General features: G+C 41.2%; 2 protein-coding genes across 2 annotated transcripts; both read right to left on the reverse strand.

The window, feature by feature from the left end:
• Positions 1 to 1,697: 1,697 nt before the first annotated feature.
• Positions 1,698 to 8,637, reverse strand: LOC131630928 (uncharacterized). The gene is made up of 2 exons (XM_058901672.1): positions 5,426 to 8,637; positions 1,698 to 5,169 (listed from the first exon to the last, which is right to left on the reverse strand). The coding sequence occupies exons 1-2, from the start codon at positions 8,635 to 8,637 to the stop codon at positions 1,698 to 1,700; spliced, it is 6,684 nt and encodes a 2,227-aa protein (XP_058757655.1).
• A 248-nt stretch (positions 8,638 to 8,885) lies between these two features.
• On the reverse strand, positions 8,886 to 10,862 carry LOC131630929 (uncharacterized). The gene is made up of 2 exons (XM_058901673.1): positions 9,379 to 10,862; positions 8,886 to 8,985 (listed from the first exon to the last, which is right to left on the reverse strand). Exons 1-2 carry the CDS (start codon positions 10,860 to 10,862, stop codon positions 8,886 to 8,888), a joined length of 1,584 nt encoding a protein of 527 aa, XP_058757656.1.
• Positions 10,863 to 24,929: the final 14,067 nt, after the last annotated feature.

Consider the following 24,929-nt stretch of genomic DNA (forward strand, 5'->3'; position numbering starts at 1 on the left):
CTCAGTTAGACTTCAAAAAGAGACACAGCCGAAGGGTGACTCGATAAAGGACGAAACCAGCCGAAGGGGAATCCGATCCTAGTTTGCTAACCTCAGTTAGACTTCAAAAAGAGACACAGCCGAAGGGTGACTCGATAAAGGATGAAACCAGCCGAAGGGGAATCCGATCCTAGTTTGCTAACCTCAGTTAGACTTCAAAAAGAGACACAGCCGAAGGGTGACTCGAGATCTAGAAGGGTATGCCAATAATCATTGGACTTGGCGAAACACAAGAACTACAAGGTTCCTTCAGGCCGAAAGGCAGGATGTAATTGTACGAGAGTGACGATCATTCGGATTGCCATACACAAAGTATGAGTTATCTAAACGATTGAACTCAGCAAACGGGAAATCACCAAAGAGATAATGATCTTTGTGCAGAATGACTTTGTATCCAATCCACACTGGAGTGAGACTTCTTTTGGGAATATATTATCTTGTGCCTTTTAGAGCACATACAAACTTGGCTTATGCATTGATGCATGTTTGAACTTTCTTTGCGTAATGCTCCATATTCATGGGAATGCTACGCTTTTGAGGATGCAGTGTGAATGCAATGATTACTATATGCAAAGTGCCAAATAAAGGCATTCGTGTGAACACCGGAGAAATCTTTTATCTGATGAACTCTGTGGGGATTCTTTTTGACTTCTTGACTTTGTGGGGCCACCAGATGGTTTCTTGGACGACCCCTAGTATGTCACTTCCGTGGGGGAGAACTTACACCAGAGGGGCCGTATCGTCATCTTGCTTGGAAACTTTGAAGATTGCACCTCCCCTTTTGAACTTCCACATCTTTGTCGAAGAATAAGGGAATCTAATCAACACTGCGGAGCATTTGAGCCTTGGATGAGAGTCCCCCAGAGAAATAAACTCTGGTATTTGTGGGAAAGGAGACCTTTGGGTTCCGTATTGACAGAGCTGTTTGGTTGATACCTCTTGAAGCGTAGGTACTGGCATCCGACTGTGCTGAATGATCGGAGATTCCTGCAAAACAAATCAAGCAAATATGCCCTAGGTATGATGGTTCTACCTCGTCCACCATCCCAAGTGCTCAAAATCTTTAAAAAATTCTATTTGTTTTAGCTCATGTTCTTTTTGTAGGACTTCGATGTTAGAAATGCAATGCTTACCAAAATAATTGGACGCTTTTGTAAACAAAACAGTAAAAATAAAACGATGTGGGAATTTTTGAGTGAAATATCCTTTTTTATTAATGAAAAGAAGTGCCTAACATAGGCGAGTACACCAGGAAGCGGCCCCTTAAGGAGGTGGCCACCAAAAAGAAAAACAAATAGAATTTACAAATATGGCAACGTAAGAAAAGATTCCATTGGGTTCCAATCTTGCTATGCCTCGCAGATCTTCGATATTCCTTCTGCTTTGCTTTCCGAAATGGATGAATGGATTGATCCTTCGCCCTTGTGAGCCCTCCATTTATGGTGACTAACTATGCTCGAGGATCTAATGCACGACGCAGTCATTCGCTTTTTGTCCCTCTTTTGCCTGGACCGCCCTTTCGGGTTTTCAATCCACCAGGACCCCCTTTTTGCCTAAGTCGCCCTTTCGGGTTTTCAACTTAGCGGGTATACTTTATTTCTTTTTCATTCTTTTTCCTGATCTTTTCCTTTTCTTTTATTTTTATTTTTTGATCAGGTTTATGCGAAGTATTTTTTAACTGCGTCGGCATTCACGGGAAGTGGGAAGTCTTCGCCATCCATAGTTGAGAGGATCATGGCGCCACCTGAGAAGACTTTCTTTACGACATAAGGCCCTTCGTAATTCGGAGTCCACTTTCCCCTAGGATCGTTGTGAATAGGCAGGATCTTCTTGAGCACAAGGTCACCAACCTGAAAGTGTCGAGCTCGAATCTTCTTGTCGAAGGCTCTCTTCATCTTCTTTTGATAGGCTTGCCCGTGGCATATGGCTGCTAGTCTTTTTTCATCAATAAGGTTCAATTGATCAAATCTGGTCTGGACCCAATCAGCTTCACTGAGCTTCACATCTGTTAATACCCTTAATGAAGGAATCTCAACCTCAACCGGAAGAATCGCTTCCATGCCATATACTAACGAGAAGGGAGTTGCCCCTGTGGAAGTACGCACCGAGGTACGATAACCATGTAAAGCAAAGGGCAACATCTCATGCCAATCCTTATAAGTGACCACCATCTTTTGCACAATCTTCTTGATGTTTTTATTGGCCGCCTCAACTGCGCCATTCATCTTTGGCCGATACGGGGAGGAGTTATGATGCGTAATCTTGAAATTCTCGCATAATTCCTTCATCATCTTGTTATTGAGGTTGGATCCATTATCAGTGATAATTCTTTCAGGAACCCCATAACGACAAATTATATGGTGCTTGATGAAGCGAGTCACTACTTGCTTGGAGACATTTGCATAAGACGCAGCTTCAACCCACTTGGTGAAGTAGTCAATAGCAACGAGGATGAAACGATGTCCATTAGAGGCGGTGGGCTTAATTTCCCCAATCATATCGATGCCCCACATAGCAAATGGCCAAGGAGATGTCAAGACGTTCAGAGGAACTGGAGGTACGTGAACCCTATCTGCATATACTTGACATTTGTAACATACCACCACATGGTTGAAACAATCATGTTCCAAGGTCGACCAATAATAACCTGCTCTCAATATTTTTCTAGCCATGGTGTGCCCACTTGCATGTGTACCAAAGGATCCTTCGTGTACCTCTTGCATGATCTTTGCTGCTTCGTGTCTATCCACGCATCTAAGCAACACAGAATCAAAGTTCCTCTTGTATAACACACCTCCAGCAATGAAGAACTTGGCAGATAGTCTCTTCAGAGTTTTCCTATCTGTGAGGGAAGCACCCTCAAGATACTCTTGGGTTTCCAGAAATTTCTTAATGTCATAAAACCATGGTTTCTCATCAGGCACATTATCAATGACGCCACAGAATGCAGGTTCATCCAACCTTTTGATCACAATTGACGGCGCTTCATTGTCCCATTTGACTTTGAACATGGATGCTAAAGTGGCCAAAGCATCAGCCAAATGATTTTCCTCTCGAGGGATGTGATCGAAGGTGATCTCATCAAAGTATTGAGCCAATTTCACCACATGTTCTCTATAGGGAATCAAGTTGGGGTGGCGTGTTTCCCAATCTCCGTTGATCTGACTAATCACCAAAGCAGAATCTCCATAAACTGCGAGATTTTTAATCCTCAAATCAATGGCGGCCTCAATACCATATATGCAAGCCTCATATTCAGCCACATTATTAGTACAATCAAAACAAATCCTGGCCGTGAATGGAATATGAAAACCTGTCGGAGAGGTAAGCACAGCCCCAATACCATTACCCAATGCATTAGAAGCACCATCGAACACGAGCGTCCATCGCGCCCCTGGTTCAGGTCCTTCCTCCTGATCTTGACTCTTGGAGGTCTCTGCCACACACATTATGTCCTCATCAGGAAACTCAAAGTACATAGACTGGTAATCGTCCACAGGTTGATGTGCAAGATAGTCGGCAATTACACTACTTTTAATGGCCTTCTGGGTAGTGTATTGTATGTCGTACTCTGTCAAGATCATTTGCCAACGGGCAATCCTTCCGGTCAATGCTGGTTTCTCAAATATATATTTGATTGGGTCCATCTTTGAAATCAATAAAGTGGTGTGAGTCAACATATACTGTCTCAGTCGGCGAGCAGCCCATGCCAAAGCACAGCAAGTTTTCTCGAGTAGTGAGTATCTTGATTCACAATCGGTAAACTTTTTGCTAAGGTAATAAATTGCGTGCTCTTTTCGACCGGACTCGTCATGCTGACCCAGCACACACCCCATTGAATTCTCGAGGACTGTCAGATACATAATCAAAGGTCTATCTTCCACTGGAGGCATGAGGATTGGAGGCTCTTGCAAATACTCTTTAACCTTATCAAACGCCTTTTGACAATTGTCATCCCACTTTATTGCCTGATTCTTTCTCAATAGCTTGAAGATAGGTTCACACGTGGCGGTAAGGTGTGAGATGAACCTTGCAATATAATTTAACCTTCCCAAGAATCCACGAACCTGTTTCTCAGTTCTCGGCTCAGGCATCTCTTGTATAGCTTTTACCTTGGCGGGATCGACCTCGATACCCCTTTCACTTACGATGAAACCAAGCAACTTTCCTGATCTCACTCCGAAGGTGCATTTATTGGGATTCAACCTTAACCTGAACTTTCTTAACCTTTCAAACAATTTCTTCAGATGAACCAGGTGCTCTTCTTCAGTATGGGACTTTGCAATCATGTCGTCCACATAGACCTCAATTTCTTTATGAATCATGTCGTGAAACAAAGTCACCATGGCTCTTTGATAGGTTGCCCCAGCATTCTTTAATCCAAACGGCATGACCTTGTAACAAAAGGTGCCCCAAGGCGTAATGAATGTTGTCTTTTCCATGTCCTCGGGCGCCATCTTTATTTGGTTGTAACCAGAAAAACCGTCCATGAAGGAGAAAACTGAGAACTGAGCAGTATTATCTACCAATACATCAATATGAGGAAGCGGGAAATCATCCTTCGGGCTCGCCCTATTCAGATCTCGATAGTCGACACACATTCGTACCTTCCCATCTTTCTTAGGTACAGGTACAATGTTGGCGACCCATGGTGGATAAACTGTTACAGCAAGAAAACCTGCATCAAACTGCTTCTGAACCTCTTCTTGGATTTTCTTGGACATATCAGGACGTGTTCTCCTGAGTTTCTGCTTGACGGGCGAAGAATTTTCTTTAAGGGGTAGCCTGTGCACAACAATATCAGTATCTAATCCAGGCATATCTTCGTAAGACCATGCGAAGATATCAGAATACTCCTTCAACATTCCAATCAACTTCTCTTTCACATTCTCATTCAAAGAAGCCCCTATTTTAACCTCCCTTCTCGTCTCTTCGGTGCCAAGATTCACCGTCTCAATAGGCTCTTGATGTGGCTCGATCACTTTCTCTTCTTGTTTCAACAATCTGGCCAACTCATCAGGCAATTCACAATCTTCTTCACCCCCTTCTTCAGCGGCGTAGATAGGGTTGTCAAAGTCATGACGAGGCATAGCAAGATCGTTGTCAATAGAATCTGGAGGAGAAGTGGATCTGCATGGATTATGATTTATGCTTTATTTTAGAATGGAGGGATGATGATAAATAAGAAACGTTGCCATTTTTTTTGATTAATTATAAATATAAAAGTAAAAACGAAAGACAGGGAACAAAATATTTGAATGCAAAAACGTCCTTTTATTAATGATCTTAACATTGAAAAACAACAAATGAGGCCCTACATATGTTCACTGTGTCTTGGGCAGAACACAGGAATTATTGCATGATAAACAAAAACAAACATTATTACTTTTGATCAAGAGCAATTGAGATGATGTCTTCGGATGACCAGTTGAGAAGCTTCTGTCCCGGGACACACGGCTTGATCCATTCTTCAATGTCATAATCACTATCCATATCATCATCAGCAGCACAAATATGATCCTTGACAATGCCAGCACTAGAGAACTTGATCGGAACGAAGGTTCCGGGCTTCTTGAAGGACCCATCAGAAGAACTCTGCCCCAACTGATATCCAATCCCACACTTATCCTGCTTGATTGGTAGATCCAAGACTCGGCCCCATCCTTCAGGATGACCAGATTCAACCACAGCTTTGGCTTCCTTTAGTGAAGACATAGGAGCCTCCAACTTCTTCTTTTCAACATAAGGGATCTTGATAGTCTGGACAGCCTCAAACGCTTGACAAGGTGTTTCGTGGACCTCCCCTTCCACATCAATATATTTGAAAGACGCAAGATGGGTTACCACATGCTCTTCCTCCCCACATATCGTGACTATCTTCCCCTGAGTGGCAAATTTGAGTTTCTGATGCAATGTGGAAGTCACGGCCCCAGCAGCATGGATCCATGGACGTCCCAGGAGACAACTGTAAGACGGGTGGATATCCATCACAAAGAAGGTAATGGTGAAAAGCTGAGGGCCTATCATTATTGGCAAGTCAACCTCCCCAAATACGGATCTCTTTGACCCATCAAAGGCTCGCACTGTCAATTCACTCGGCCTTATCTCGACACCAGAGTAATCCAGCCTCATCAAAGACGACTTCGGTAATACATTCAAAGAAGATCCATTATCCACGAGAACACGAGATAACATAGTCCCTTTACATTCCACTGATATATGCAAAGCTCTATTATGGTTTCTACCTTCGGAGGGCAAGTCTGCATCAGTGAATCCCAATCCATTACCAGCATTGATGTTTGACACCACCCCTTCAAGTTGATTCACTGAGATCTCTGGAGGGACGAAAGCAGTACTTAAAAGTCTCAACAAAGCGTTTCGATGTGTCTCCGAACACAAGAGCAACTGCAAGATCGAAATCTTTGATTGAGTTTGGCTCAATTGGTCAACCACTTTATACTCACTTTTCTTGATGATCTTTAGGAACTCTTCCATCTCTTTGGCCACAGTATCTTCAGAGTTAGAGCTTTGCCCCTGATCCAAAGTATCTTCTGTCACTCCTTTCCCTTTTGCTTGAGCTTGAGCTTCTGTATTGTCATCGCGAGTACTCTGGGGAGGGTTGAAAATACGACCACTTCTTGTCATTCTTCCAATGCCAACAACATTATCAACATCTTCTTTTTCAACCGGTACTTTAATCTCATACTTGGCCCCTTGGTAGAAAACTTCTCCGCCATAATTCCATGGGATTGCTTTCTCACTAGTATACGGAACGGGACCAGGTGATGTAATAACCAAAGGAGGTGCTCTAGCAGGAATTGGGATTTTAGCAGGAGTGTAGGGGATAGATGCCACATTAACTGCGTTTTCAACCATTTCAGGACGTCGCACACGCTCAAACTGTAGATACCCACTATCTATCAACTGTTGAATCCCATCTTTCACCTTATCACAAACTGATGAAGTGACCATGCAATTAGGACAGAACTCTCCACAACCAGCGTATAGTCTCATCCTCAACAATTCCTTCTTCAATAATGGCAACAATGAACCCAATTCGATCACATCCTTAACCAGGTGAGTGTCTTCAACAACCTCAATAGCATTTGCCGCATGGGTTCCATGGGGAGGCATAGGATTCTGAACAACATTAGGCCCTTGAGTAGGAGTAAACTCGATGGCTTTGGAGTCGAGCAAATCCTGGACTTTATGCTTCAACGCTTTACAGTTTTCAATATTATGTCCAGGTGACCCAGAGTGGAATTCACACCTTGCATTAGCATCCCAATTAGGAGGCAGCTTAGCAGGAGTGGCTAGAGTCCTCAATTGGACCAAGTTCAAATCGAGGAGATATGGCAATACTTGTGCGTATGTCATTGGGATCGGATCAAAAGCTCTTTCTGGCAATTTCGGTCGTTGTTGGTACTGACGCGGCTGATACCCTTGTTGTTGATGTTGGAAAGGAGCATTTGGGATAGTCACAGCGGCTACTTGTTGATGAGCCTGATTTCTGCCACTACCATAGTAAGCAGCACTCGTTTCACCTTCTCTTTTCTTAGCAAACCCATTATATGGTTTCTTTCCACCAGCCCCAGAGGAGGAACTAGCAGCACTCGGATTCTGTATTCTACCAGCCTTAATTCCACTTTCAATTCGCTCACCAATCATAACCAACTCGGCAAAACTTGAGGATGCAGAGCAGGCAGAGTAGTATTGACCCTCCAGAGTGTTGGTGAACAGGTCCATCATTTCTCTCTCCAACATAGGTGGTTGAACTCTGGCTGCCAACTCGCGCCATTTTTGCGCGTATTCTTTGAAGGACTCATTAGCTTTCTGGGATAAATTCTGTAACTGAGTGCGATTTGGTGCCATGTCAACATTATACTGATACTGCTTTATGAAGGCATCAACCAGGTCTCTCCAACTTCGGATGTGAGTTCTCTCCAACCTCATATACCATTCCAAGGATGCCCCAGTCAGGCTATCTTGGAAAAAGTGCATCAACAGTCCCTCGTCCTCAGAGTATACATGCATTTTGCGATAGTAAGCTCGGACATGGGTCTTGGGACAAGTATTCCCCTTGTACTTCTCAAAATCTGGCACTTTGAATTTTGGCGGCACACGGACACCAGGAACCAAACCCAAGTCATTAATGTCCATACCGAGTCCTTGGCCTTCCATGGCCCTCATCCTTTCCTCCAGTCCTCTGAACAACCTTCCAGCATCATGTGGAAATCCCAACTCACTTTCAGGAAATAGATCCTCGTGTCGATCTTCTTCCAACACGGGGATAGCAGCAGCCCTTCTGATTTGTTGTGTGGTATGTCCTTCAAGGGTAGGCTGGGGAGGCCCACGGGGATCACCTTGATTAGCAGCAGGAGGAATTACACCAGGTCCTCCGATCACAGGTTCACCATTGACACGAATATCAGCAGGATTTCTTTGTGGGGGATCCGCGACAACCTGAGCAACTGTGTCCATCCTGATTCTGAGTTCTTCTTGGCGATCAGCCATGTTTTGCATGACTTCCATGAACTGAGCCATCTGAGCAGTAACCTGAGTTCTCATCTGGATAAGATCATCCCTTAACTGATCCATTTGCAGTGAATGATTAGCCCTTGTGTAGTAGCGATGTGTAGGTGGAGGTGCAATTGCTGAAAGAGAAAACCCATTCAGTCAAATAAGAACACCATCTGATGTACCTGTTTGTGCATGATGTGCATGAGGTGCATGTGTGCATATGATGTGAGGTGCCATTTTCAGAGTATCCAAAATCGAACTGATGGTCAAGAACAAATAACAACGTGATGAGAGAGATATCAAGTGGAAACAGAAAGCAATTCAATTCATTCATAACAGCTCCCTAAGGCGAGTAGGTTCATACACAAATAACAATGTTTCAATATAAAAACATTAGAGACCCCATCCAACAAATCTGGTGGTGGTCTACAAACAAATTCAATTTATCAATTCATCTCAATGTAGAACAAAGGTCCTCCTTGTCTGAAATGGGCGTCACTCCACTTCTTTGTTTCGTCAAACAGCTTCTTAGTCGCCTCCCGATCTCTTCCTTTGACAAGGCTTTGGATCACTTCATCCTTTCGGAATAACTGCGTGTCTAGATTCTTGCAGCAATCCCTAAGTTCGTCACACCCTTTGCATTCTGGGATATAGGTCTTCTCAAGTTCATTTGCTTCACTCATCATTTGATCTCTGAGCTTGACATTCTCTTCAGCTAGTCGGGCGGTGCGGAGGTGACTTCCTTTCAGTTGGGTCTCAACTGCTATTCTCTGAGTGGTCTCTTCTTCCAGTTTCTTCTTCATGGTCCTCAACTCATACTTGGTTTCTTTCTCCAGTCGGAGCTTGTGGGCTTTCAGGTCTTCTTGATACTCTCGTCTGAGCTTCTCTTTTTCTTCCTTTATAGCCTTTTCTATAACCTTTTGAGGATCTTCAGTAGGAACGACAACAGCTTTTCCGTCCTTTTCAGTTCTAACCCTCTTCCTGGCTTGAGAAGACTCTCCTTTGAGAGTTTTAAGTTCACGGGCCAGTTCATTCTTTGTCTGTTTAAGGAAATAGCGCTTCAAATCCATATCCCTATCTTTCTCTTTCAGTCTCAAATTGGCGACGCGGACCTGGTCAAAACGTTCCCTTGATACCATAGTTTCTGATATCTTCGGAGGTTGTGCATACAAGAGAGGAACTTCCGGGAATGGTAACAAAAGTGTCTTGACTCTCTCCTTAACCCAATCGGTATAGGGCTCCATAGCAATGGCATTCTTGGCTCCCAGAGTGGATCTCTCACCTATATGAATGTTATTCCAGGCCTTCTTGATTTCCTCAAGCGCTATAGGGTCAGCTCCCTTTTCAAAGTATACGGATTGGTAAATCTCCCTATCCGAAGGCCCCCTCTTCATGGTATAGCCCAACTGACGAAGAGCTAGAACTGGGTTGTAGTTAATACATCCTCTTGTCCCAATGAGCGGGACGTTACCAAAGTTTCCGCACCTAATAATGACTTCAGATATGCCTGTTCGGAATTGATACCATACGATATCGTTTGCAGTAAGTCCCATGATTCTCTGAGACCATTTCTGAGTAGAGGTAACAAACGGACCACTAGCAGGCAAGTGAGATTTGAACCATTTATATAACAGCGGCAAGCAACCTCGGATAGCCCCCCTTTTACCATGCCGAGAGTGAATGGAATAATATGTGTCAGCCAATAGGGTGGGTATTGGATTCTTGTCCATAAAAAGACATATAGCAGCCAAATCAACGAACTTGTGAATGTTGGGAAACATCACAATTCCATAGATCAGAGCGGCCAAAATAGCATTGAAAGCCTCCCATATTCCTTTGTCAGCAAATTCTTGGGCTTTTTCAACCAGGAAACTCATGTAGAAGCCATGAGTATCACCATTCTTCTTCCAGTTATCATGAACATCTCCCAAGCTCAAATAAAGAGCGTTGGCAATGTAATCCAACCTAGGTTTCTCCGGGACACAAACAAAAGGCACTTTGTGTTGAATCTTGATGTTGAGGAGGTAAGAGTACTCTTCGAGAGTGGGAGCTAGCTGATAATCTGAAAATGTGAAACAACGGATATCTGGGTCGTAGAACTGAAGAAGAGTGGATAAGGCCCATTCGTCGACCCGCGAGTACAGAAGAGATAATATGTTGCCATAATTGTCGCTGAACACTGTTTCATTATGACCAGTGACCAATTCACCCAATTGTCCCAGTTGAACCATACCCTCGCGATGGAAAGTATAAGTGTGTGTGCGCCTTGTAGCTCCTTGATTGACGGTCACGTTGTTATCCATTCTTGACAGAGATAGATATTTTCTGGATACCCTGAAAAATGACATGCACATGAGAATTAACTTTTTTCTTTTCTTTCTTTTCTTTCTTTTTTCTCTTTTTTTTTTTGAAATTTAAACATGCTATGATGAAAATGATGCAGATTGGGTCCCCACGACATAGAGGGACCAAGGCAATAATTCTGAGCAAGAAGATATCATAGGATCAAAGGTCCGGCATAGATCAGAGAACCAATAGAGCCAAATAGTCACCAACAGAACCAAATAGTCACCAACGGTACCTGTCATGTATATCCCTCCCCACTCACGGGTGTAGTCTAGGTCAGGGTAGGTCAAAATGGCAACCAGCGTTATCAGTCCTCCTGAGGCACCAATGTTGTTGCATCTACATGCCAACAATGATACCCCATTTGGACCTCGACTGGGCGTGGGTCTCATGATCGCACTAGACAAGACCTGACATCTCATCGGCGTCATGACTATCCACTCTATCCTAGGTATCCTATGTGTCACTCTGGCCTGGGTATTGGGCCTTTTACCTCACAGAACATCCCACCCAACCTGCAAAACAGAACAGAAGACCCCAAGGAACACAGAATATAATCCACATGCATGCAAACAGAAATAAACATGATATGCAAGCAGAAAAATAAACATGCAAACATATATACAAGGTATAGATATAAAACAAGTAAACACCCAGTAAAAGAAACAAACAAAGGCTAGGATCGACTCGCTAGGAATGGACCAGCAATAGGTCTAGCAACATCCCCAGCAGAGTCGCCAGTTGTCGCTACCGCGAAAAATGGATCAGAGTCGCCACTAATATATTTATCCCATCGCGGGAAAGGAATATCAGAAACCTAACTCGAAACAAGGACAAGGTCTTTCGACCAGAGAACAGGGTACGGGAGTCGGTTACGCGAGGGGAAGGTGCTAGCACCCCTCACGCCCATCGTACTCGATGGTATCCACCTATGTTTGTTTCTATCTAAAGGGCGTATCTAACGTCTAAACCTAAATGCGAATGAATGCAAAAGAAATACGGGGAAAAGAAGGAATTATTTACAAGTGTGCTCGCTTAGGCCCCGCGACCCAATGCCTACGTATCCCTTAAAAGGAATCAGAGCGACCGTAGTTCGGCTCCATAGTTTCCATTTGTTTTGTGTTTTTTAGTTGAACAGCGGTTAAGGTCACAATCCACGATGCTCGACCTTTGGAGACTTATACGCCTACTTTGGAAAGGACTTAACTTGTTCTTAGGTGCCTAACAAGGCAAAAGAAAAGAATCTTGGGTTTGTGTCTTTTATTGTAATTCCACAATGACAAAACCCACTACAAGGCTTCGCATTGCTTCCTTACTTTGTTTTAAGTCTGAGCCTTTTATTAATCATTTTGAATGTTTTTTGGTTGAGTATTTTTTAAGGGAGATTTACTTTGCGACTTAGATCACACCAAGAAAAAGAGTTTTGTTTTTGACTATTTAGAGAATGCACATCGAGGTCTACACCACAATCGATTCTCTAAATAACGGCTAAGAAATACATCGAAATCTACATTCCAATCATTTCTTTTCCGTTTAGTAGAAAAGAACGTACATCGGGGCCTACACCCCAATCATTTCTTTTCTACTATGTGAGAAAGAACGTACATCGGGGCCTACACCCCAATCATTTCTTTCTCACTACGCATCAGAAAAGTCACAGTGTGATCTTTGTCAGGTTTTTTTATTAAGTATTTTAGAGTTGAAAAAGAAAAAGAAATGAAAGAGGGGCACTAACCTAGTCTCTAATCTAATGTTATACACTAAAACCTATTTAAAATCTACACTAAAATCTAAGGGGATCTGACTAAGGAGAAGAAAAGGAGAAAGTTGTTTAAGTTGACCAAAGTTAACCTTTAACAACTAGGGGTATTTTAGTCATTTCTCAAAATGTTGAAAATATTCACAAAAAGAAAGAATAAAAATCTAAACTAACCATGAACATATTCACAAACAAATCATATTTCATTTATTTTAAAACTATTTTTGAGAATTAAAACTAACAAAACTAAATATTTTTTTATGTGAGAACCAATCAAAATTTAAAGAAAATCAACAATTACAAATTCTAAAATAACTATGGGTTCTAAAATCTAATTGGTTGAGAAAATATTTTTGTCACGTTTTTTATTTGAGTAAAAAAGAATTATCAAACTAAAATAAAAGAAAGCAAAATTATTATTTTTAGAATCTGTCCACAGGGAGGGGTGTATTAGCAAAAACAAATGAACTGATTTTATGTCAAAAGCGCAATGGGCCCAAACTGGTGGTGTAGATATCAATAGCGTTATGGCCCACAATCACACAACAGGCGTAGCATCAGTAATGAGGGAGTAAGAAACGCTACATGACGTTAGGCCCAATCAAAAAGTACAGTCCAGATTGCCATAGTATGCTATTATCTCATTTATTCAGCATGGTATTTATTTATTCTATGGTTTTATTAATCTGTAACGTAAACAAAGTGGACACAACATATCAATTGGTCAAGGTTATACTTAAGTCATAAAAGACAAAATAACTCCCTAGCCAATCAGAATTAGCCACCTCACGTTCCCTTCACATGAACAAATCCAACGTTCCCAACAAACTGGGAGCAACAACCAATCACATACCGGACACGTCAGCGCCGGAATTAAAAGACCACATACAAATCCTTCCAGAGATCCATTTTCCGATCATCTTCTCCGGCGATTTCACCACGCCGGAGATACTTGACTCGCCCAGAAATTGAAACGGGCAACACCACCTAACTCATATTCTTCCACAGATTCGAGATCTATCATTGTTTTTTCCTAATTCTTACTCTAGCAGCCTAACCGAACCAATCTCATGAACCCTAACTTACATCAACTTCACCAAAATTGAAACTGAGCACAACAACGGACTTCTCATGGAACCTAGAGTTCATATCTATGGAACAATCATTCAAATCGCTATACTATCACCTTAATCGATTTCAAAGAAGAAGGTCTTCACCTAACGAGTAACACACATTCTTATCAAGCACGGCAGTATTAAGCATATTAGCAATGTCCTATAGCATGCAACTAAATGCAGGGAAGGTATTTACGAAGCTTACTTGACGAGATCTTGGATGAGATGCGGAGGATTTCCGACGGATCTTGACGTAGTCGTTCGAGCAAAGCAAGTATAGGATCCTGAAAGACTCCGGGATCGAGATCTTGAGAACAAAAGAATGCTCCAACCAGCCGTAGCCTCTTCAAACTTTTAACTCCTTGGATTGCAATACGGAAGCAGTGATGGCGAGGCAATCGAGTATGGATGATGGAGGTGGCGACATAACCGAATCTTGAAGGTGATGAAAGAGATTGAAGAAGGTTGTTGATGTGATGAAGAGTTATAGGTGCGGTTGACGATGGTTAATAGGAACGGTTGTTGAAGCTTATTGGTGGTTAATAATGGAGGATGAAGATGATGGAGCTTGATGAAGTGAGAGAAAGTGATGAGAGGTACATGGATCGGAGAAGTTAGGGCAGTTATGGTGGCCGGAGGTAGTTAGAGGAGGTGGTTAGAGGAGGTGGTTATGGAGGAGAGAGAAAGGATAGAGTGAAGATGAGAATGGGGGAGAGAGAGAATAGTGAGAGAGTGAAGAGAGAATGGAAGAGTAGAATGTGGGAAAATGAATGCGTCCCCGAGATTTTATGAAGGGTCTTGTTTATATAGCATGATGGTGTAGGGGAGATTATGGTGTGTGCAGGTGTAGCATAATATTCCTCACCCTTAATCCACACGTTTTGCTATTCGTGGTAAGCTTTTGGATACCTTTCACGTTTCGGACTTGTGCATGGCTCAATATATACATGGCTGGGAGATTACTCGCATGCATGCTGCAGAAGATTGCAAAGAATAGGCCTGATGCCTTGTGCCCAAAACATCACCCATGATGCCAACTTTACAGGTCTATAACTCTAGCTATGGCTCACTATTTGTTTCAATTTTGGGCTTATTGTAAAGAGGGCATGTAATGGTGCAAGAATGGTGTTGGGAGTGTTTTGAAATGATGCTTGGAACTCTCACAAAGTGACTTGGAATATGGTGATACACCACTGCATGAGTGCTTGCGCGCATGACACGTTCTGGCCAACCCGTATACGATGTGTGTGTGCATGACTTTGAGCCTCTCCATCTTGATCAATAATTGTCCAAACGATCCAACTCTTGTCTCATTGTATGTAGAGCATGGCAAATAATGATTTAACATCAAGATTGACCCATATGGAGACTTGAAGGGCCTTAGAATTGATCTTAAAGTTGACACGCCATGTGTTTGATAGAATGCACGCGCGTGACCTGGAATTCTGTCCACCCAGGTGCCCACCTTTGACCAGTGTGAGGGTGTGACTTTGAAGCTTCATGATTGACTCAATATTCATCCACATGGCTTGATCTTTGACTCGTTGGATAGATCACATGGAAGAGAACATGAAAATACCAAGATTACGTTTATAGCACACATGTATTTCTCTAAAATCAAGCTGAAATTTGGCGCGCCACATGTTTGATACACTGCCTGGTCGTGACTTGGGAATCTGCCATGCAAATTTGGCTTCAACAATTATGAACACCCAACTTCTCTCATCTATATCTCTTTATCTAAAACTCAAATGAGAAAACCTCCAACTACAAAGTTGTAGACCCATATGAAATGAACAACTTTGTTGTTGACCTTGTTTTAAATTGAGCTCTAGATCCATGTGAAAAACGTGCCTGAAGTTGACTGGTCATCCAATCTTAAACTCTTCAAAAAATTCTAAGTGTTGGAATCTTTCCTCTTTTGGAAACTTTCACATTTCAACTAACTTGCCATTTTTGGTAAATTTGACATTTTCTTGCTTTTATTTATTCCATTGACTTTCTTTGACCGATTTTCCACCAAAAGTCAATATTTGACAATCGACCTTGACTTTTGACCAAAAAGTCAACTTTTCTTGATTTTCCCGATTCCAGATAAATTTCCCGATTAATCCATTTCTGATCTAATTCTCAATCAATTTTCAACCAGAGAAGCTTCGATGAACAGGACAACCATATTTTGCATCCACAAACATTTTCCTGATTAAATCTTGCCCGAAAAGTCAACAGGGTTGACTTTAGTCAAAGCTCTAATTTGAAAACCCCTGATGATTTGAGATTTGTATCTTTTAACCAAAGCGTTGACTTGGAGAGAATGAAACCCTGACTTTAGGAGTATGCTGATGGAAATGATCCTCTACAGTCAGGCTTCAGATCCTTTCTTCTGAACCAAGAAACTTTCTCAATAGAAGCTCTTTTTGTCACTCTTCTTGAACAGTAACTGTGATATGGATGAATGTAATGGATGAATGTCTTTAGATGAAGTATGCACATGAATATGATATGAAAGCCAATTAGGGAATAAATAAGTGGGCAAATTTTGGGGTGCGACACCCTCTCTGAAAAATGGCCTCTCCGCAGGCCATGCATAATGAGCCTCATAATCCTCATTAGTAGGAAAATAGGGGACATCCGCCGGATTAGCTTGGTGGAGGTAGAGATTACAGAGAGAATCATGAATCATAGTCTGCGATCTCCTGTTGGCATCAAAATACGCCCAATTGTACCAGCAAGCTATCTCCTCATTATACCTTCCACCAGCAGGAGGAGCCATGTTCTGAGGTTGGGGGTGTTGTCGAACACCTAGCTTAGGAGAGCAATACCTGTGAATATAGCTAGTGTTCACAACACTGGTGAGATTCATACTCACCACATCAAGAACTTCCACACCAGCTTTCCTGCAAAGTCCCATTATCATACCAGGAAAACCAAGCTGAGCAGGAGGCTTCGTCCCTAAATTGTGACCACTTGAAGCCACAGTCCTAATCTCCTCAGAGATGATCAGTGCAACATCCACCTCTCCACCTGTCATAATACAAAACAATAAACAAGACATATCAATGGTTAGGTCAGAGTTGTGGCTTCTTGGCTTAACGTTGTTCAGGAGAAAAACCAAGTACAGCTGCGCCATTTGAGTCATGTAGCTTCTGTCCATCTTTTGAATATAACCGGAAGGGTTAAGTGTGAACCCTCAGTGCTCAAAGGACAACAAATCAGCAATCTCCTGCATATTCCAAGATTTTGCAGCCCTTTTCTTAGCATAAGCACACCTATCACCTGCTGCAAGGTGTGAAGGTCTTCCCAGAAAATCATTAATTGCATCCCTAGAAAAAGAAACAGCTCTCCCTCTCACATAGGAATTGTACGTGTACTTCATTCCCTTAATTGGTACCGCATTAGCATAAAACTCACGTACAATGTCCACATTGATTAGAGTTTCAGGAGAGAGCAGGGCTTCCCACTTGGAAGCTTCAATGTTCTCCAAAAACTGATAAAAACTACCGCTTTGTGGGAGATAAAAAATTTTCTCTGGCCAAATCTTCCTACTACACAGCTTCTCAAACCTCTCCTGCTGCAATGGACCTAGAAACCTGTGAGAATCAAAGGGTGGTGGTTGCGGAGCAGTACCGGAACTTGATCTGATCAGTTGTCTGGCTCTCTTTCCCCGGTCGGTTGTTGATGACATCTACAAAAAAAACAACACAAAATAGAACAAATTTCGTCATAACAAAGTCTAAAGCATACCACATATCTAGTTGCTATACCACAAAAGATAATCGACCACTGCACATCACCACTGATATCAAAAATAAAATTCTGCACACAGCAGGGTCCGCTTGGCGGAGGAGGTTCGCTTAGCAGACCTGCGCAGAAATTGAAAAAAATTCTGCAGAACTCAGGTATGCACCAGAACAACAATAGAGTTTCAAACCTCATTCCACAACACATTCAAAGCGAAAATCAGGCAAGGGGATAAAGGTTATAATCATGCAATTGATAAAACCCTAAAATCTAAAATCTAATCTAACCTAAACCTAAAATATACACAAATCTTCTTACTAAAACAAAACCTAAACACTATCTATTACTAAACCTACCTTCAAATCTAAAAAGAAAACAACTCCTTGAATAACCCTAATGTATCATCTTCACAAAATTATAAACAAATTGAGACACATACCTTGCAAACAATGGACAAGAACAAAGTTGTAGAAAATTTGAACAAACAAAGTATAGGTGCTTGGAAGGTTTGAAGATGGTGGAGAAGGAGAAGAGAGCAAATGAGCCTAACAAATGTGGTGAGTTAGGGTTTTGAACCCGCTCAGCCACAAATGTCTGTGTTAATTGGGCCTTTGGACCGGTTTGGTCCATTGGGCCCTGCTTATTTTTTTTCTGGTTTTTCACAGGTCCGCTTAACGGAGGAGGGTCCGCTAAGCGGATGACAGAAAACATCAATTTTTCTGGTTTTTATCAGTTCTGCCAATCCCGACTTTTTTCCATCGACTTTCCAACCATCCCAAAACACATGAAACAGAGGATACTTACAAAGTTGGGGTGCCTCCCAACTAGAACTTTGTTTAACATCGGTTAGCTCGACGGTCCGAGGCGGTTTTACGGATCAAAAAACGGAACGGCTTCCGAACTTCGATCGACTTCACCACCAAGATACGGCTTGAGTCTTTGGCCATTCACTGTCAAACTTTCATTTGTTGTCGGATTTTCAAGCACAACCGCTCCATATTCTTGCCCGGAAACAACTTCAATCTTGAATTGAATAAAAGCACCATTTGACCTTCCTTGAATTCCTTCTCAACAATCTTTTTGTCATGATATCCTTTCACCTTTTCCTTGTATATTTTGTTGGAATCATAAGCTTGTAACCGCAATTCTTCCATCTCAAGCAATTGGAACTTCCTCTTTTCACCACTTGCTTTAGGATCAAAGTTAAGTAATTTCAACGCCCAAAATGCCTTATGCTCCAATTCCACGGGTAAGTGACAACTTTTCCCATAGACCATTTGGAATGGAGTAAAACCAATCGGTGCCTTGAATGCCGTACGGTAAGCCCATAACGCCTCATCCAACTTTTGCGACCAATCTTACCTTGATGAAGAAACAGTTTTTCTTCAAGAACTTGATTACGGTTTTTTAATCCGCCTTTGGATATGCCATTGCTTCCACCCATTTAGAAACATAATCAACCGCAACCAACATATACTCACAACCAAATGATGAAGGGAATGGTCCTACAAAGTCTATGCCCCAATAATCGAACACTTCCACTTCTAACATATTGGTCAATGCCATTTCATTCCTCTTGTTCACTCCTCCACTTCTTTGACAATTGTCACAACTTTGTGCATGCAAGTAAGCATCTTTGAATAATGTCGGCCAATAGAACCCGGATTGGAGAACTTTTTCCGCCGTTCTTTGCCCACCATAAGGTGAGTTATGACAATGCCACAAGATTCTTTTTGCTTCTTCCCTTGTCACACATCTTCTCAACACACCATCCACTCCAATTTTGAACAAGTAAGGATCATCCCACACATAGAATTTGGCATCATAAAGGAACTTCTTTCTTGCATTTTTACTCAAATCTTCCGTTATCCATCCCGACGCCTGGTGATTGGCCATGTGCGCAAACCACGGTCTCTCTTGCACCATGAACAACTTTTCATCCAGGAATGATTCCAAGACTTCTTCTTCTTTATTGGTTACTTCCTCATTCACTAACCTTGACAAATGATCCGCTACCAAGTTTTCTGCTCCTTTCTTGTCTCTAATCTCTAAGTGGAATTCTTGTAACAATAATATCCACCTAATGAGCCTTTGCTTTCAATCCGGCTTGGTGAGCAAATATTTTATCGTTGCATGGTCAGTGTAAACAACAACCTTTGAACCAATTAAATAGGACCTAAATTTTTCTAATGCATATACAATAGCTAGTAGTTCTTTTTCAGTTGTTACATAATTATTTGTGCTTCATTAAGAACCTTACTAGCATAATGTATAACATGAAAAAATTTTCCTTTTCTTTGACCCAATACCGCTCCTACTGCATGATCACTAGCGTCACACATTAGTTCAAAATCAAGTTTCCAATCGGGCGCTATGATTATGGGTGCGGTGGTCAATCTTTGTTTCAATTCATTAAAAGCTAAAAGACATGCATTATCAAAAACAAAAGGCTTATCTTTGTTGAGCAAGTTGCTCAAAGGCTTCGCAATCTTTGAGAAGTCCATGATAAACCTCCTATAGAATCCCGCATGGCCTAAAAAGCTTCGAATTCCTTTGATATTTGTTGGTGGTGGTAACTTCTTAATAACTTCCACTTTCTCTCAATCCACTTCAATGCCTTTGGAAGAGATTTTATGTCCAAGAACTATGCCTTTGGTAACCATGAAATTGAATTTTTCCCAATTGAGGACCAAATTGGTTTCAACACATCTTTTCAACACGACATTCAAATTCTTCAAACAAAGATCGATTGAAGCTCCAAAGACGGAGAAGTCATCCATGAAAACTTCCATTGTCTTTTCTATGAAGTCCGAGAAAATAGCTTGCATACATCTTTGGAAAGTGGCCGGTGCATTACATAATCCAAGCGGCATTCGCCTATAAGCAAAGATTCCAAAAGGACAAGTGAACGGCGTTTTCTCTTGATCTTCCGGATTGACCGAAATTTGGTTGTACCCGGAATAGCCATCTAAGAAACAATAAAACTCTTGACCCGATAACCTTTCCAGCATTTGGTCCATAAAAGGTAAAGGGAAGTGATATTTCCTAGTAGCTTGGTTAAGCTTTCGATAATCAATGCACATACGGTCCTTGTCAGAATCAATTCATTCTTGTCATTTGTGATCACGGTCATTCCTCCTTTTTTCGGTACCACTTGGACTGGATTCACCCATGCACTATCGGAAATAGGATAATTCATTACGGCTTCAAATAGCTTTACCACTTCTTTCCTTACAACATCTTTCACTGTAGGATTCAACCGGCGTTGAGGTTGAGCGACCGGTTTAAAATCCTCCTCCATCATAATTTTATGCATACAATAGGCCGGGCTAATCTCTTTTAAATCAGAAAGAACCCATCCTATTGCTTCCTTGTTATCTTTCAACACATGAATTAATTTCTCTTCCTCCTTATTTGACAATGAACCACTAATTATCACCGGCTTATTACCACCTTCTTCAAGAAAGACATATTTCAAATGGGATGGTAACATCTTCAATTCTAACTTAGCTTCTTCCACCTTTAGCTCATCTTTCAACTCTTCCATCTTTGCTTCAAAAGGACTTATCTCTTCAAATACATCAAGATCTCGCAAACACTCTTCAATCTCTTTTTCTTCTTCTTCATTGAGAACATCAAGAGCTTTGGTCAATGTTTTATCGAGAGGATTGAACACATGAACTCGACATTCAACTTGCATGATAACTTCCTCCATATCATCAATTCTAAAACAATCAACATTATCACTTGAATGTTTCATTGCTTCAAAGAGATCAAAGCACACTTCCTCATCTTGAAACCTCACCTTCATTAAACCATCATCAATATCAATCATCATCCTTGTCGTCTTCATAAAAGGTCTTCCTAGAATCAATGGGGTATCAACATCTTCCTCCATATCAATGACAACAAAATAAACCGGAAACACGAATTTATCAACTTTCACAAGCAAGTCCTCCGCTATCCCAAAGGGGCAAGTTGATGACTTATCCGCTAATTGAAGCTTCATTTTGTATCTTTCATATCAACAATGCCTAATCTCTTGACCATGGATAATGGGATCAAATTGATACTTGAACCCAAATCAACTAAACCTCTTCCAACATGAATATCACCAATAGTGACCGACAAAGTGACTCTTCCAGGATCTCTTTCCTTTCTCGTTAAAGTACATTGGATGATTGCGCTACACTTAGCATCAAGAACAACCGTTTCGGGCTCAGTATAACTTCCTTTCTTCGTGAGGACATCCTTCATAAATTTGGCATATTTTGGCATTTGCTCTAAAGCTTCTGAAAAAGGGATATTAATTTGCAATTGCCGAAATATGTCCCTAAATAGAGCATAATGCCTCTCATTATCTTTCTTTATGTGAGAATCAGGGTAAGGTAGATTACACACAGGAGGACTCATAATTTTCTTTTTTCCTTCTTGAATCTTTTTCTTTTTCTCTCTATTTTTTTCTTTTTCTACCTCACTTTTTCTTCACTCTCATTTTCAACTAAAACTCCCTTATCTTTCTTTGGTTCTACTTCACTTTCTACCTCTTTCTCCTTTTATATTCTAATTTCCTCCTCATCAACCTCCTTCTCCACTTCACTTTCAAGCACCCTTCCACTCTTAGTTACAACCGCTTTGCAATGCTCCTTAGGATTGGTTTGAGTGTTTTCCGTGAATGATGGTTCGGTTTGTTTCTCGGCTAGTTGGCCGACTTGAGTCTCTAAATTCTTTATTGCCGCTTCATTACTCTTTTGATTCTCCAATGATGCTTGCATGAATTGATTTAGAGTCTCCTCCAACTTTGAAGGTTTGTCTTGAGGTGGTGGTTGTTGAAAAAGGATTTTGTCTTTGTTGATAATTATCTTGTCTCCACCCTAGGCCATATTGTGCATTTGGCCTTTGTTGGTATCCACCTTGATTTTGGTAAGGAGCTTGTCTTTGTTGATAGCCTCCTTGATTTTGATTCGCCATATAGTTCACTTCATTCACCGGTGGATAATATCCAGTAGGGTGGTCTTCACTACAAAGCTCACACAAAGCAACTTGTTTATTCTTGTTAGGATCTTGTAGCTCTTTGAGTTGTTGAGGTAACCTTGCCATTTGTTTAGTAAGCTCCTCCACTTGTTTAGTAAGCCCCGGTTTCTTTTGAGCAACTCCTCGGTTATGTTGCACTTGATGATCATTTCTAGCCATTTTCTCAATTATTTCAATTGCCTCCTCTACTGTCTTAGCCATTAAGGAACCTCCCGATGTAGCATCTAACAAAAGCTTCGGTTGTGGTTGTAAGCCATTACGAAAAATGTGAATCTGGGTGAGTTCATCAAATCCATGACTTAGACATTTTGTTAACATTGACTTATACCTTTCCCATGCTCCATTGAGAGTTTCATTCACGCCTTGAGAGAACACTGAAATTGCTGATTTTGCTTCAAGCAACCTTGATTGAGGGAAAAACCTATCAAGAAATTTCACTTCCAACTCATTCCAATTTGTCATAGTTTTAGTGGGTTGGTCAAGATACCAATCATTTGCTTTTCCAATCAAAGAATGAGGGAATAATCTCTTAAACACCTACTCTTCCTCTCTTTCAGGGGCTCCGACCGTACCGACAATTTCATAGAACTTTGTCAAATGAGTGTATGGATCCTCATGATCAAGGCCTGCAAAGAGACTAGCATATAGTAACAGAAGAATACCAGTCTTCATCTCCGAGTTTCTAGCATTATTGTCATTTCTTGCAAACCGGTCTGTTCTTCTTGGACTGTTAGCACATGGTGGATCGCCTTTCCCCGCCATCTCTTCTTCAATAACTTGTGGTGTAAATGAAGTAGTTGCTTCTTGGGCTAGTCTTCGTTCTTTGGCTAGTTTCCTTCTTCTCCTTGTTTTGCTGTTCAGTCTCCGTGCAGTTCTTTCAATCTCAGGATCAAAAAGAAGTTGGTCTGCCGGTATACTTTCTTGCATAAACAAAGCGGAAACACTAACCAAAACCTGAGCCAAGACTAGGTAATAATAATAATAATTATACTCAAAACACACAAAAACTATTGTTATGCTTGTAATATCTAAACGCCAATACCCGGTGTCATACCCCAATTTTTGACCCTAAGATTACACATCATTTGTATACCAATCATTAATCAAGAGTTTCATCTTAGAGCTCTGCTTGTGATGTTGTGCTCAATTCAACTGCAAGGGAATCATCGAGCACCCATGTTTTAGTCTTGTATATATTGTTTTACTAACCAAAATACCAAAAATATTGCCTTGTGCTTTTGTGTGCTTGTGTTTTATAGGTACCAAGTCAAAGTATCCTTCAAAAAGGGCATTTTTCAACAATTTCACTGTGCAAATCGATTTGCATAAGGTGTAAATCGATTTACACAACTGTTTCTGCACCAGATTTGCTTCTGCCATCAGTGCAAATCGATTTGCATAAGACAGCAATCGATTTGCATAACTGTTTTTGCCCCAGATTTTGCCTTTTTTAGCAATGTAAATAGATTTGCATAAAGTGTATATCGATTGCACCAGTGCGGATTTGGAAAAATGAAGGCAAATTTCAGCTTTTTGAAGTGTTAATATCATTTGCAAGCATGGGAAGCATGACTTAGCTCTTACATTTGATTATCTACATCATTTAATCATAAACCCTCATGTGATTGCATCAAGACCATTGGATTTCATTTTTGGCTCCAAAACCTTTCTCCAAGCCTAATTCTATTTTCCAATCCTAACTCCAAACCACAAAAATTCCCAAGCCTAGCTCCTATAAATTGAGGCATTCCCCTCTTCATTTTTCAAGCTTTGATAGCCAAGAAAACTCTTGCTCTTTCTCTCCTCACCTCTTCCAAACCCCTCACTCAAAGCTCTCTTCTTCTTCCATAAAAATTAGTGAGTCACATCTTGAACCTCACTAATTTAGAGCTAAACCTCCATCTAAACATCACTTTCTTCATCAATTGTGAGAGATCAAGGCTTGTGGTTGTGTGTTCTTGAAGAAGATTCAAAGTTTGTGAAAGATTTGGTAAAATTCTAGATCCTTTCCATAATCCAAGATGTGATCCATTGTTGTTTATGTTTGATGCACCTTTGGTGCTACATTGCTGAGTTTTGCTTGCTTACTTGATACATTTTCATGCACAAATGGATCCAAGATCACAAGGTGTTTGGTTTTATTTTTAAACAAGTTTTTTCCCTTTGCTTTGCTGTTTTTTTTGAAAATTGAAGAAGGTGCAATCAATTGCACCAAAACAGCAATCGATTGCACCAACTGTTTTTTCTCTAAATTCAGGCCGTGCAATCGATTGCACCAAAACAGCAATCAATTGCACGCTGACAGAATGTGTTTTTTGCCTTCTTGTGACTTGTCTTTGGTTCTAACTCATCTTCTACTCCATTCTTTTGATATT

The sequence above is a fragment of the Vicia villosa genome, unplaced genomic scaffold (assembly GCF_029867415.1).
Source record: "Vicia villosa cultivar HV-30 ecotype Madison, WI unplaced genomic scaffold, Vvil1.0 ctg.000752F_1_1, whole genome shotgun sequence".
Classification (NCBI taxonomy): Eukaryota; Viridiplantae; Streptophyta; class Magnoliopsida; order Fabales; family Fabaceae; genus Vicia; species Vicia villosa.